The sequence below is a fragment of the Ursus maritimus genome, unplaced genomic scaffold (assembly GCF_017311325.1).
Source record: "Ursus maritimus isolate PB19 unplaced genomic scaffold, ASM1731132v1 scaffold_2, whole genome shotgun sequence".
NCBI lineage: Eukaryota > Metazoa > Chordata > Mammalia > Carnivora > Ursidae > Ursus > Ursus maritimus.
In genome coordinates this window covers 86,106,168-86,121,951 of record NW_024424452.1, presented here as the reverse complement: position 1 = coordinate 86,121,951, position 15,784 = coordinate 86,106,168, and the positions used below count along the sequence as shown (strand labels likewise).

Below are 15,784 nucleotides of genomic sequence, written 5' to 3'. Positions count from 1 at the left end.
AAATAGAAATTTATGAAACTCTTGTAAGTGATATTTATGGAGATTTTTTTAAGATGATGAAAAAATTATTGAGTGGAAAATCATATAAAATTATATATACAGTTTGACTCAATATGTCAATTGAGGAGTCTCAGCTCAGTTAGAGTATTAACAAAAATGTCGTCCCTTCCTCCCTCCCTCCATCACTGCTTTCAGCTATGCTTTGTTGAGTTCCAGATTTCCATCATAACTTCTTAGAAAGATTCCATAACATTCTGGTTGCCTTTATGTTTTTGAAACATAGTCTAGTTTTAAAACTCCAGTCTCATTTCTGATTCAGATCTATTTTCCTTCCCCTCCCTCTGCAGTAGAAATTGCAATTGTGAACGAACACAGCTGAAGTAGGGGGAGCAGTAGGGACTCCAGGCAGCTGGCCCTGGTGGAGGGAGAGGGAAGGCATCCACATGTTGTGATACATTTTTATAATAGCCATTGGTTTGTCACCTTGAAACATGATTCTTGACCTTTTATAAGATGTAATATATATGTAACACATTTCCAAAGCTTGAATTGCACATTGATGAACCAAACCTGCAAGGAAAGAAAGCAAGAATCATTTTTATTGAGGGAGTGCAGTATTTGTATTAAAAAAAAAATTATGGGCAGGTGAATAATAAAATCATTCAAATTATTTTATAAGGAAAATATATGAGTAATTAATTTGAAATTTATTTTATTCAATTTTTATAGTCATTGATTTTCTCCAGCTGCTTTCCTTAGTCAGTGGTTGAGCAATAATAATAATTGTAGAATGAGCGTTAATAAACTTTTTCAGATATCAGCATTAATAGGACTTTTTACTTGTATTTTTATGTTGTTTTGGTTTGATCATTGAAACAGTTCATGGTGTCGCTAACTGTAATGTTTTGTACATTTTTCTTGATTACATGCAGTGTAGGTTAAGCCACCAGATTGAGGGAATAGCCTCAGTATAAAATAGCCAATAAAAATAGCCAAGTCCAGATCATTGTACAACCTTACAGGCCAAGATGAGTTTTGAATTTTAATCTTTAAGTGTAGTTGCAGGCCATTGGAAAGGAGGCTAGGGAGTAACATGATAAGGTTTGCACTTTTAAAAGATTATCCTGGCTGTTGTATGGAGGATGAATTACTGTGAATCAGTAATGGAAACTAATTAGGGTGTCCTGTGGTAATGGAAAGAAATTGATGGATTTTTGAAGAATAGCCAATAGACTTGCTGATGGATCGGATTAGATATGTGGAATCAGGGTAGGGGAAGAATTATCAGGTGACTTGAGTTATCAGATTGAGCAGCTAGATGACTGGTTGAATCATTTACTGAGATAGGGGAGGAGTGTAGAGAAAGCAGCTGTGTTTGTGTTAAATGAGATAGCCTATTTGAGATCTAAGTGCAGATGTCAAATAGGAAATTAGATAAACAAACTTGGAGCTCAGTAAAAAAGTCAGGGCTGGAGTAAATTTTATGATTACAATAGAGAACCCTGACTTAGCCTGATATTAGTGTTTGGTATTTAAAACTACAGGACTTACAAACACAGTGATTCGAAGGGGCACATGCAACCCAGTGTTTATAGCAGCAATGTCGCAATAGCCAGAATATGGAAAGAGCCCAGATGTCCATCGACAGATGAATGGGTAAAGAAGATGCATATATATACAGTGGTGCCTCAAGCCATCAAAAAGAATGAAGTCTTGCCATTTGAAACAACGTGGATGGAACTAGAGGCTATTATGCTAAGCGAAATAAGTCAGTCAGAGAAAGACAAAATACTATATAATTTCACTCACGTGGAGTTTAAGAAACAAAACAGATGAACATAGGGAAATGAAGGAAAAATAAAATAAGATGAAAATTGAGAGGGAGGCAAACCGTAAGAGATGCTGAACTCTAGGAAACAAATTGAAGGTTGCTGGAGGGGTGGGGGGTCGGGAGTGGGATGATTGGGTGATGGGCATTAAGGAGGACATGTGAGGTAATGAGCACTGGGTGTTATATGCAACTGATGAGTGACTAGATTCTACTTCTGAAACTAACTAACTAAATAAATGTAAAAAACCACAGGTCTAGGTGAGAACAGGTTAGCACAAGTAGAGCCACCATTGCAATAGTAGAAAATCAGACGCTGGTGACTTAGAAGCCAAGAGAAAAGCATTTCAGTAAGGAGTAAGAGTGATCAACTCTGTTGAGTGCTGCTGAGAAGTCAAGTAAGATGATTAAAAAGTGACCAATTAGATTTGACAACATGGAAGTCACTGGTGAAATTAACAAATTCTGTATTTCTTCATTTCTAAAATATTTTTCATATTTTAACATCTCTAAAACGGGTAAGTTCACGAAAGATTGTAAGTCACTGTTCGACTGGCAGTGTTTTTTTCCTCTTCATCTTATAATTTATGGTATTTGGATTTGATGCAGTATGACTTTGGTAAAGTGGTGGGGATAGAAATCTAATTGAAGTGGATTGAGAAGAGACTGGTACATGTCATCCTCAGTTATATTTTCTGTGAAGATGGTTTTAACTTCTTAGTTGTCATTTTGTGAGCCATTTGTCAAGCCAGAACGAAATTCCGAAAGTAAAGATACAACATTCTGCTATAGGTTTTTTTAAAACATCAAAGAACCGAGCAAATGGTTGTTACTCTAAAATAGTGGGAGCCAAAAGAAAAGTATTAATAAGTTTCTGTAGTAATTTAAAAGGTGATATTCTGTACCTTCATCATTAGTTCTCCATTCTTAGCATAGGGTAAAGAGCTAAGGAACAGTAGAATAGTTTAATACAGAGTTTTCACAGAATAATTGCCAAATATAGTTCTGCTCAACTTAATGAAACATCTCTTTTTCTTTCTTCTTCAGTGCCACCTTGTTTCTTCCTCTAAACCCACTAGAGCTCTCTCACCCAGAATATTTGAATCAGCAGGAACTTTTCTGGTATCTTCATCTACAGCCTCTGGGTTCAGGCAAAAAATTTATTAGGAGACATTCCACATGATGCTCCAGCCATCTTTGATTTACTTTTCGTGAACATTCTGTTTTCTTCTTGGTAGATGTTCAGCCTTGCCTAATTTTCCAGTCTGTTCTTTCAGTACCTACCGAACTCCGTTCTCCACCATCTGTCATGTTTCTTCCTGTCGTCTTCTACAGTCATCTGGTTTTGGTGTGGGTTTTTTTTTTTTTTCCATTTTTTTGTTCCTTTCCTATACTTCTTGCCTTTTATATATTTCCTGACTCTAACCAACCATTCTGGGCTTTAACTTGTTTACCTAATTGTATGTCAGCAAATTTCTTGCCCATAACAAATGTACAGGTTTAAGTAAAGCTGAAATAGACAATTTCTGTGCTTAGTAAGAAGAGGTACACAGACCTTGTATTTGGTTGTGAAAGTGGTTTTTAACTTTGGGAAAAGGTGGGACATTTCAAATCCTGAGTGGGGTCCTCAGGATGTCTTATTTTATATTTTGAATTCTGCACATGTTAGAAAGAGTGGTGATAGAATCAAGATATTTCTAATTCTGTAACTTTAGTCAAATCACTTGATATTTCTGTTGCTTTCATATCCTCATCTGAAAAAATGGAGCTTTTATAACTACATATACGATGTTGTTACTAGTTTATCACAAGGATAAGTGAGACAAATGTATCAAATAACCTAGGGAATAATGTTGACTATAAATGTAGATTATTCTCTTGGCTTATGCTAGCTATTATGTTTATCCCTTGCCCCTCCCTGCCCCTTCCCTTCCCCACCCCCACTTTATTTACCTGTCTTGCTCATTTGGCTGTGAGCTCTTTAAGAATGTAGATTTTCTTACTCATCTCTGTTGCTTACCGTGGTATCTGATACGGTAACCAAATATTTGAATAAATATATTTATAAGTAAATATTTGAACAAATGAGAGTAGAATGCAAAGAACTGTGTGGGGGCCAAGAATAAAACCCTTGGGGAGCAAGATGGGGGGAGAAAAACCTTTGAATAAAGGGAACCGAAAAGGAATGATTGGTAAGACAAAACAACTAGCAAAGCTCAGTGATCAGCCACAAGGTCAACTGTTTTAAATGCAACAAAGAGGTCTAATAAGATGATGACTAAAAAGTGTCCATTGTACTTGCTTATTAGATAATTGGTTGTCACATGGACAACAGTTTCAGTAGAGTGGTGGTAGGTGGTGGGATGAGAAGAGGGTTTGTGGGGAGGGCAGATCATAACGGATTAAGGAGTGAATAGGAATTGAGAAAGCAGATAGCACACATGTGGATTCCTTTGAAGGAGTTTGGTAAGAAAAAGAAGAGACATTAGAAGGTTGCTGGAGAAGGAATCTAAGGACAAGGGGGAGAGTGTTTTAAGGTTTGGGGGTTTTATTATTGTTTTCTGTAGGTGATGCTTGGTACTTGTAGGTCACAGCAAAGAAGCATGAGAAGTTGAAAGTAGATATAAGAGTGAAGGGATGATAGGCAGTAGGGAGACAAAAATGAAATAGGTATGCTCAGGCAGAGGAGTTAGTTCTGACCAGGAGGAGGTACCTTTAATAGTGAGACTAAAGGAGAAAAGAGGAAAAAATGGGTGGTCTATATAACGTCAGAAGTCCCTTCCAGATCTGTAATACCATCAGATCTGTTATGTATGCAAAGATGTGAACTGACCTAGGGCTTAAGAAAATAAATCTCAAGGGGGCACCTGGGTGGCTCAGTCCATTAAGCATCGGACTCTGGATCTTAGCTCAGGTCTTGATATCAGGGTGGCGAGTTCAAGCCCCACGTTGGTCTCCATGCTGGGCGTGGAACCTGCTTAAAAGAGCAATCTATCTATCTATCTCAAGGAAACTCCTAAAGTCTGACAAATATGTTGGCTTGCATTTAAGTCATATTTGTAACCACCCATCTTTAATTTTTTGTGTTTCTTTTTTTTTTTTTAAGATCATTTATTTGAGAGAGAGGGAGAGTGGGTAAGCCTTAGCAGGAGAGGTAGGGAGAGGGAGAGAATTTCTAGCAGACTTCATTGAGTGAGGAGCCTGAGGCAGGGCTTGATCTCATGACCCTGAGATCACGCCCTGAGCTGTAACCAACAGTCAGTCACTTAACCGACTGCGCCACCCAAGAGCCCTGGTTTTTATATGTTTCTAAGAGGAATAGTAGATAATTTCTTGGAGTTGCTTTTTGAATGTGAATGAATACCCTATTTAGGTAAAGTCTTTTTTAATAATGTTTCTGTTCCTTTTATTTTTTTAAAGATTTATTTATTCATTATTTTAGAAGGAGAGAGGGACAGAGTGAGAGAGAGAATCCCAAGCAGACTCCCCACTGAGGGCAGAGCCCGCCACTGGGCCCATCTCAGGACCATTGAGATCACTACCTGAGTCAAAATCAAGAGCCAGATACTTAACTGACTGAGCCACCAAGGCACCTTCCTGTTCCTTCTATTTATTTATTTATTTTTGTTATTTTAAAGATCTTATTTATTTATTTGAGAGAAAGAGGGAGGGACAGAGGGAGAAAAGCAGACTCCCTGCTGAGTGCGGAGCCCAGCTCGTGGGCTTGCTCCCAAGACCCTGAGATCATGACCTGAGCCAAAATCAAGTCAGATGCTTAACCAGCTGAGCCACCCAGGCGTCCCCTGTGTGTTCCTTTTAGATGCACATCCTAGATTGCTCTAATACTTGAGAGTTTAAAAGATACAATTTTTAATAAATGTTACTAGTTATCCTATTTTCTTCGAGTCTTCGCTCAGGTCTCAATTTTATATGACATTAGGTACACGTTAAAGTATACAAACTTTACTGTTAGAACACTTCTGACTTACCAGTTCTGACTTATCACTAAGTCTTGTTCATGTTTTCCTTGTAGTTATTACAAGAACTATGTACAGTGTTTAATGTAGATTTACCATGCCGTGTGAAGTCTTCCCAATTGGGAATTATCAGCAATAAACAGACGCATACCAGCGCCATAGTGAAGCCACAGTCTAGCTCCTGTTCCTATATCTGCCAGCACTGCCTCGTCCACCTTGGAGACATTGGTGAGCCTTTGGTGTGAAGGAATTGCTAATACATTCATCCTTTTCTTTGGAGTAATCATAGGGAGACTCTCTTTCCTTCAAACTGAACATGCACACCCAGTTTAGATGGTCATAAGAGGAAACTGTAAAATGGATATTAAAGAACTTAAATTTTCTCAATATTTTGGGATTGGCAAAGGATCTTGAAGATGTCAGCTTTCATATTAAGCTTTAAGTTTTATTCAGACTCATGCAGATGTAGGCAAATAAATAGCAAAAATGTAATCAAAGCTCAATTTTTCAAAGTGGTGCCACAATGTTTTCTAAATTAGAAGTCTGTACTCTTGGAATTGCAGGGTTTATAAGTTACTCCTTCTGAAGCTAGATTGTCTTTCCCTCCTATCAGTGTATTAAAACCTCTTTTTTAATTGTTTCCTTTTTACAGTTAAATTTGTATTTCTATTTTATATATTTTATCTGGGAGTGTTCTGTAACTTATCCTTGTTCATCCCTTAAAGGTTAACCTAAAAAGGTTGTAAAACAAATTAACTATAGGATTATGTTTCAACTGTCCTCAAATAACAAGGAATGGAGAACATTACTGCTTTAAGTTCAGAGATTTTAGATTTCTTGATATCATAAATCATTGACCTCCATGAGGGGTCACATCAAAGTAAGCACCAAGTTCTGCACGGAGATTTAAGTGAATAGCGTATATAGGTTGTTTTTGCTTTCAGTGTATTCTGTGCACACACATACTTAGTATTGCAGTAGGTATGAGGCATTTTTCAAAATCACTTTATAAGATATTGAAGAAATACACAATTTTCAGATCGTATTGTATAGTGTTTTTTGTTTTGTTTTGTTTTGTTTTGTTTTTAAGTGCCATATAACTCACCCCTTCTTGTGGGCCGGCTCCAGGTCACCAGCATAGTCCATAGTGGGAGCTGGTGATGCATGACACTGGAGGACCTGAAAATGGGGGCTAGGTAAGCTTTAAAATTGGTTACATGCTGAATGTCCCAAATAGGGAAGACCAGATGGACACTTCACACATAATCCTATAGTTGATTTGTTTTAAAGTATTTTCTGTCTTTAATTATCTTAAATTAATTTTAATGTGTTTATTATCCTTAGAATTGAAAACTATAGTTGCTTTGGAAATACTACCCTACTAGTTTTTTATTCATTTGCTTGTTTTTAAGCTAAATTTTGTTTTTTCTCGTCTCAGCTCGATACAGAAACCAGACCAGCCAGGCAGAGTCCTACTATAGGCATGCAGCTCAGCTTGTCCCCTCTAATGGTGAGTGGGCCTCTTACATCAACTTATGGATGACTGTGATAGTTTGTCCTTTATAACAATATAGAAAATAACTCAAGGCTCATCTTCCAAGTTTTATGAAAGCAAAAGATTTCAGAGTTTTGATATTGAGTTTTGGGGATTTGGTGTTGATTGATTTGGAGTTTTGGTCATATTTTTTCTTTTAATTGTATATTCTATCTAACCAGAAATGAATTTTTAAAATAAGATTATCATTGTCAGTAAACTAGTATAAGTAGAATATCCCCTAATGTGATCTAAAATTGTTTAACAACTCTGGCTTCCTTAATACTTACAGAATAATGATCTCTTAATACCACTATTTCTTTACTAGAAAAATTATTTTTTATTACCTAAAAGACAGGGCTTTTGTCTTTTGATGACCTCAGAATCAGAATTAGCAGTGGTTCTTGTTTGGTGATGCAAGTCATACTTGTTAAGCAACACTGAAATTCTTGATTCTTAAAGGAGCCCATTTGAAGCAGGAATGGCAGTGTGTACAGTTTCTTATTGTCTGTGGCTCCTTTCCCACTACAGTGGTGATAGAGACTCCTAGGCCTCTAATGCTGAAAAGATTTGCTGGCTAGCCCTTTCTAAAGTCTTATATAGCGCTCTCTTCCTGAATTATGTGCTTTTTAACCTAAACATTATATGGCTGTCGTGGGAGTGTGCTATTTTAAATTATGCCCATTTGTAATGAGGTAGTCATGAGATTTACTTTATAAAATACTCCCCATTATTAATTTAAAGGTCTAAAAACTGATCATCTCTATTCTGATAGCAAGACTGTGCATCTTGGGTTACATTAGAATCTTCATTTTCTCCTCTAGGTCAGCCTTATAATCAGTTGGCTATCTTAGCTTCTTCCAAAGGAGACCATCTGACCACAATTTTCTACTACTGCAGAAGCATCGCTGTGAAGTTCCCTTTCCCAGCTGCCTCCACTAATCTACAAAAAGCACTTTCTAAAGCACTGGAAAGGTAGGGTTGACTTTTCCAAGAGGAGTTGTAATCTGGTAGCCTTCTCCCGTCAAATTTGGGCATGCAAGAGCTATAGTCAGTTACCTGGGTTTCTCTGCTGTTTGCCTAATTTCTAAAAACACAGATATATTTTAATAGTTTTGCATGCAGTCGTTGCTGAGTTTTGAGCAGTCTGCGTCTGATTTGTTCGTGGTAGAGGAGTATAGGGTGCTGAAGGCCGGTGACTCCTCTGAGTGTGTTGCAGATGAAAAGTTAGATACAGACTCCTCTCCTTGTGTATCAGCTGCTCAAATAATGTGTTTTTGCAGACTGAAACCTCTGTTAAGAGGTGTTAACCATTTTGCTGCTTAAGATTCATGACAATTTTTCTTTCATTTCAGCCGGGATGAGGTGAAAACCAAATGGGGTGTTTCTGACTTCATCAAGGCCTTTATTAAATTCCACGGTCATGTGTACCTGAGTAAGAGCTTGGAAAAGTTGAGCCCTCTTCGAGAGAAATTGGAAGAACAGTTTAAGGTTAGATTTTAAAAATAGAATTATTTGTCTTGTTTAAATCGGGAAGCATAAGATTTGGGGGAAGCTGATTTCTAGTTTTCATGTCATTACTTAACTGTGAACTGTTGGTAAAAATTAAATTTGAAGCATATGGAATTCTTGCATACAGCATCCCCTCAGTTTAAGCAGAGATACTGTCTATAGAGAAACATAGCAGCAGTGTTTTCACTAAGTAGCTGCCATTTGGCAGAAAGTACCAAAGTGGGAAAAAACAACTCCTTCCCTCCTTCCTTCCCAGATCAAGCACCTTTCTTTCTCAGTTTTGAAAGTACTACTTTTGATGGTTTTTATATTCTTAGGTAGGATTCTGGTACCTACTTAATAATATTTCCGTTCTGCAAACCTAGTTCTTTATTCTCATTGTGCTTTGATCCATCGGGATTTGTGGTAGTTTGAAGGAAGGGAATGAGAATTTCATTCAATAGGACTATATTTTACTAATTTGTGGAAGGAGATAAAATTAAGTAACCTTTGTTCATATGAAAATGATCTTTTATTAGTATATTAAATTAGCAGTTTAGATGTATAATATATAAAATATGGGAGGAGTCAAGATTAAACATTAACTCTATTTTTAATTCATTTATTCAACAAATATTTGACTGCCTGTTGTGTCAGTCACTTTTTAGTCACTAGGATCAATAGCGAACAAGATAGTCTAAAGAACATTTTATATTTCTTGCTTACTTCTGGGTATCTAAATACTTGGGGAATTGTCTATAACTGCCTTACAGTTTTATAAGTATTATAAAAGTAACACATTCCAGAGATTGTAGAACTTAGATACTTAAGAGAGATAAATTAGCCAAATAGAGTCAATGTGAAGTAGTTTTTATAGATAATCATTTTGCAGTTGACACTTTTTATGTACAAGAGATTATACTAAATAACTAATAGAAATAGTTTGTTTTAAAATAAGCTTCTAGAGTCCCCTGCTGTTTTCTGCTTCTTCTGATGGCCTGTTTAAACCTTTAGCCCATGATTTATAGAGTTGGGTACGTGAAAGGAACAGCTAATTTTTATATCCTAAGCTGTTCTGCGTGGACAGAACAAACAAGTCTAAATAGTTTCATTTTAAGTGTTCAGATATATGAAGGATTATTTTAAAATAACTTATCTTTGTGTTTTCTGAGGTCAGAACTGAAATTAAATCTTAAATCTTAAAAAAGAGATCCATAGGGGGTTGCTGGGGATTCTCTTTTGAGAGCTTAAAAGTCAGGTTGACAGCCATCTTTCTTGGATGGTTTAGGTACAGTTCTGTAAAATAGCAGGGGATTGGACCAGATGACCTCTTGACATTGCTCCTGGCTCTGTGTCTATGAAAGATACACTCCCTAAGTGGGGAGAAAGGGGGAACCTACCTTAATGAGATCTTCTCTGTGCAAGTTATTCTGGTCTAGAATCTAGTCATTTTGCTTTGATTCAACCTCAAACACTGATATTCTCTTCAAATATATATGTGTGTGTGTGTGTGTGTGTGTGTGTGTGTGTGTATGTGTGTGTGTGTATATATATATATATGTCCATATAGATATATGTATTTTAAGATTTTATTTATTTACTTGAGAGAGAACATGCATGTGCTTGAGCTGGGGGGAGGGGCCAGGACAAGCGACTCCACCTTGAGCAACTGAGGGCAGAGTCCAGTTTGGGGCTCAGTCTCAGGACCTTGAGATCATGATCTGAGTCAAAGCCAAGAGTCCGACACTTAACTAACTGACTGAGCCAGCCAGGCACCCTTTAAATATATATTTCTGTATATAAAGTTGTGGGGGGGTTATGTGGGCAATTGTAAATACACTTTGAAGTATCATTCCAGCACTCTGAAGTGAGGCAGAGCTATTAAACTTTTCTCATTCTGAACCTCAGACGAACGTTGTGGGAATGAACTTTTAGCAGAGTTGAGTAAGTATTTAGAGTGTTTCTACAGCATGTGCAGATCGTTAGTGTCATCTACATGTGAGCCTCAGTGTGTTTGTCTAACTAGCAATCGTTAGCTCCTAAGTTGAGGTTTATTGAAAGATTTCAGGCCTGGGGTTTAGGAAATGAGGCTCGATGCTTTTTATAAATGTTCCCTATGTGCTGTTTTGTCATGGAATTTAGCTCCGTATATCCCTCAACTGCTCTTGAAGGTGTCTTTGAGTAACAGTGTGTCGGTTCCGGTATGATTTTGTTCCTGATGCGGTGCTCTACTTACTGCAGTACAATCTAAATTTTATGAAATTTCAACCAAATAGTTACACATTTACTCATAAAGGTGTGGTTTATGCCTTCACTAAGTACTTATTGAGTACCTACTGTGTACCATACACTTTTCTAGGCTCTTGGAGATAGAAGGGAGAGCAATACAAAGTCTGTGCTTTCGTCAAATTTTACATTATCATTTGCTAGTACTTAGGCTGCACTCATACGCGTTAATGCTTCTGTGCATATACTTGAAAATCCCTTAAAGGGCTGTGATTATCTTCTACTGGGTATTGCCATCTAAAATAAAATGCCAGTGGATTAATGGATATATTGTTAAATTTTACTCATAAGAAAAAATGCTTTTTTGAAAAATACAAGTTAATTTCTCATTTTATGCCAATATTATATATTTGTGTTAAATGATCAGTTTATCTAAAAGGTTGGATGTAGAGATTGAAGGAGAACTTCTGTGGATAAAATCTGAAGAAGAGATACAATTTTAGGATGTTTTGAAGAAAGGGAAGAAATGCCTTTGGAAGAGGAATAAGCATTCTAGATGTACACACTGGAATGGCAGGTGGCAAGGAGTCTGAGAGAGAGAGTAGTTTAAGCGGAATTGAATTGTACTTCTCTGCCATGATAATGTAAAAGACCTTGCTAATAGAATCATAAAACTTACTTTGGATATTTCAGATTCTTTATATAAATAGAAAAAAAATCTTTGGAGCTGGACAAAGGCAGCTCTAAATTTCTGAGATGGTAGGATCTCTCATCACTGCTGGTAGAACTGTAAGTAAGGTTATGTTTACCACCATAAGGCTAGTGACAGTGAATCCCCACTTGTATGCATTTCCTGAGAGGGAAGGAGGTTGGCTATGGGTTAAATGTAGGGTGAAGCCAGGATATCATCTCTAGTAGCTATCAGCTTTGTTAGGAACTTGTGTTTGAAAGCTATTTTATATGAGAATAAGCTAAAATTACTGCAGATGCTCAGGTAGCAGGGTGATTAAGTTGAGGCCACCAGCTGAGAGCATGGTAGGTGATTTCTTTCTTATAATAGCCTGGTTAGCAGGTTGCTGTGAACAACACACAGTTATTAAAGAAATTTGATGATGAAGACCATGCATGTGCTTTTCTAATAGGGGAAAATGTCAGTGTTATAGTTTGTAGAAGTTGCCTATAACACATTATTAATTGTTTTAGTATATCATTTATCCTATGTTCCAAAGTAGGTTCTTGCTGTCTGCCTCATAAACCACCAGTTTAATTCTTGTGTGGAAGGTGGCTCCTGTTCTTGATAATATATGCAGTATTTCTGTCATCTTTTACAGAGGCTGCTATTCCAAAAAGCTTTCAACTCTCAGCAGTTAGTTCACGTCACTGTCATTAACCTGTTTCAACTTCATCACCTTCGTGACTTCAGCAATGAAACGGAGCAGCATAGTTATAGCCAAGATGAGCAGCTGTGTTGGACACAGTTGCTGGCCCTCTTTAGTAAGTATTAAATCATTTAATTTTCTGTGCTGTCTTCTTTGGAAAGCATAATTTTAGGCATTTTCATCATTGTAACGGAGTACTAGTGACATATGAAAATGTGTCCTATATTTTCTAACATTGAATCAGGAGGCCTAAACCCTAAGTTCTATCCTTTTATTGACTCACATTCCCCTCATCAACTATACCTGTAACTTTTTTTTTTTTTTAAGATTTTATTTATTTGACAGAGAGAGAGAGTGAGCACACAAGCAGGGAGAGCAGTAGAGGGAGAGAGAGAGAAGCAGGCTTTCCGCTGAGCAGGTAGCCTGAGCGGCGCTCAATTCCAGGACCCTGGGATCATGACCTGAGCCGAAGGCAAACGCTTAACCGACTGAGCCACCCAGGCGCCCCTGTAACATTTTTTTTTTTTAAGATTTTATTTTTAAGTAATCTCTACACCCAACATGGGGCCCAGACTCACAACCCTGAAATCAAGACTTGCATGCTGTACTGACTGAGCCAGCCAGGCACCCCTGTAACATTTTTAACATGGGAAAAAATGCGTTTTTAGGAAAAAGCTGTGAGGTATTTGTGTTAAGTAGGATATAGCAGAAGACTCATAATGATAGTTTAATTTGGACTGGTACATAGTTTCAAATATCTTATGCTTTCTGAATACATTTTTTCTTTGAGTGTCTTTTCTTGGCATCCTGTGCAAGTGTCCTCTCCAAAACAAGTCTCAGGAGGAGTCCTACAATGCCTATCCCCTTCCTGCAGTCAAGGTCTCCATGGACTGGCTGAGACTCAGACCCAGGGTCTTTCAGGAGGCAGTGGTGGATGAAAGACAGTAGTAAGTGTCTTAGAATTTCTTGTTAGCTTATGTGCTTTGTTTGTTTGATATTCATAGATATGTAGAAACCGCCTCCTAAAACACAACATTTGAACAATGGAAGACTTTGTATTTTCCACCTACTCTCTGGAAATTGAACCGAAGACCTCTTTGTGTGCTTTTCATTTATTTGTTTGAATTTCTCGTGTGAGGCACAATCTTAAGGATTTTTGGCTCCCTGTGTGTTCTCCCCCCCCATTCCTGCCTGCGTCATGGGGAAAAAGCATTTTTCACATTTCAAAATGAAATTGAAGTAAAACCAGTTTGTTACCTATTACAGTATGCTCCAATTTTCTGTTTACAAGTTGAAGAGAAGTGATTTTTTACTTTTTCCATTATTTTCTGTTTGATACTGCTGATACTGCCTTAGAGTAACACCCAATTTGAGTTACGTTTGCTTGTTTTGCACATAGAAGATTGGAAATTATTTTGGCTCTCACCGTTTTCTCTGAAATCTCTACTCAGAATAATTCTGATGTTTCTCAGGGGCTTTTGATTTTACAATGACAAATGAAAGCTTTCAGTTTACCTTGATATTTTAACAATATGTGGACTTTTTTGTATCATAAAGAAAAAGGCATATTCATCACTTTGAACAGAGTATGTAATTTGTCTATGGCGTACCCATACCCTGTCACAGATGAAGAACTAGCAGTGGGTTCCATGATAATGTATGTGACAGCTCTATCAAAACATAATGTGTTGTTTCTCTAGTCACTGTGTTCTCAGTAAGTATCAATTATCAGTGTTTAAAACTAACAAATTATTTTCACTAATTGTTAAATTAGGAACCTGGGAAATGATCTGCAGTTGTAGGTCTCTTTGTGCAAATAGGTTTTAGGAAATCATAAAGCCTTTAAAATGCTGAAGCAAGGGAAAAAATACAAAGTCTAAACATTGTCATAGCTTATTAGTGTTCTGGTTTCTCTACTTTAAACAGAGTCTGAAATGTCTCTTTAATTTACAGCATTTGGCCCTGGCTGATTTCTCTTCTAAATAGTTTCCATCCCCATGAAGAGGATCTTTCAAGTACTAATGGTAAGGGCTACCTTAATCTTACACTGTTGACATTGTTCTGTATCACTAATACTAGGCTTAAGGCCAGAGAAAAAAACAGGCTTTTGTTGTTAAGTGTTTGTCTTTATGGTCAGTATCTCAGAATTGACTTTGAACTCTACTCAGCATGTTTAAGAGGATGGAAGTAGAGGTAATGTTCTTCCAGTTCTTCCAGCAGCGTATTCTCCTGTTTAGCTACATTTGAATAGGAGTCCGAAGAGTGCAATACCTTTTAATTCTTTCTGTCTTCTTCCCTTCCTCCTTATCCTTAAATGTTTTTTTAAAAGGAATTAATGTGAACAGCATTACTCTGTTAAAGTATTACCTGCTCATTATAGAACATCTGGGACATTCAGACATTAAGAACAGGAGTCACCCATGGGTCTGTCATACAAAGATACTTTGTACTATTCACATGATAGTGTATTTCTTGGGACATTTTTCTTACATGTACATACACCTGCCTGGGATTGATATCAGATACAGCTTTGTGCCTGCTTTTTAAGGTTAACGTTATGTTGTTAGCATTTTCCTTTGCTATTTAAACATTTTGAAACATGATTTTTTTTTTTTTCTGGCTGCATAATATTCTGCCCTGTGGATATGCCATCATGTATTTAATCATTGTCTATTTGCTTTAAAATTTTCCCCATTGGAGATAATTCTGCACTGAACAATCTATAGTTGACTCCTTTCTGATTATTTTACCCCCATCAGATCAGTGCTTCTCAGGCGTTAATTTGCAAATAAATCACCTGGGATTTTGTTAAAATGCAGTTTATGATTCAGCAGGTTTAGGATAGTGCCTAAGATTCTATATTTCTTACACGTTCCTGGGTGATGTCGGTATTGTTATTCAGCACTTTGAGTAACAAGGAGATAATCTAAACAATGGGATGACTGGATCCGAGGCTATGAATTTTTAAGGCTGCTAGGGAATAAAAGGTCCATCGTCTCCATCCTCCTCAGCATTAAGTAGTAGGTAAGTAGTAGGGGACAATGTCAAGGGCCTAGAGGCACCTGCACAGATTTGATAGATGAGTTCTGTTATCAGGATCACTACAGAGAAGAGCAGAGAACTCTGAGCATTAGAGATGGCGTTTTTTCTGTATAGAAGATGTCATTTTCTTCATTTAGTGAACAACATTCTGCTGAATAACAGTTTTTAAAATAAAATGTTTATAAATCTTGCTTTCTACCTTTCTGTAGCTACACCACTTCCAGAGGAGTTTGAGTTACAAGGATTCTTGGCTTTGAGACCTTCTTTCAGGTGGGTGGCAGGTTTATTTCATTACCAGTGATTACAG

The 15,784-nt window shown here is 37.1% G+C and overlaps 1 protein-coding gene across 3 annotated transcripts in view; it reads left to right on the top strand.

Moving 5' to 3' along the window:
* Positions 1–15,784, top strand: part of SMG7 (SMG7 nonsense mediated mRNA decay factor) — an 87,277-nt gene that overhangs the window by 56,101 nt on the left and 15,392 nt on the right. For all 3 annotated transcript variants that reach the window (XM_040636298.1, XM_040636297.1, XM_040636296.1), the window contains 8 exons: positions 5,862–6,033; positions 7,244–7,315; positions 8,164–8,314; positions 8,695–8,830; positions 12,388–12,550; positions 13,226–13,382; positions 14,389–14,459; positions 15,687–15,747. In XM_040636298.1, coding sequence (XP_040492232.1) covers positions 5,862–6,033; positions 7,244–7,315; positions 8,164–8,314; positions 8,695–8,830; positions 12,388–12,550; positions 13,226–13,382; positions 14,389–14,459; positions 15,687–15,747 — 983 coding nt within the window. The remainder of the gene's footprint in view (positions 1–5,861; positions 6,034–7,243; positions 7,316–8,163; positions 8,315–8,694; positions 8,831–12,387; positions 12,551–13,225; positions 13,383–14,388; positions 14,460–15,686; positions 15,748–15,784) is intronic.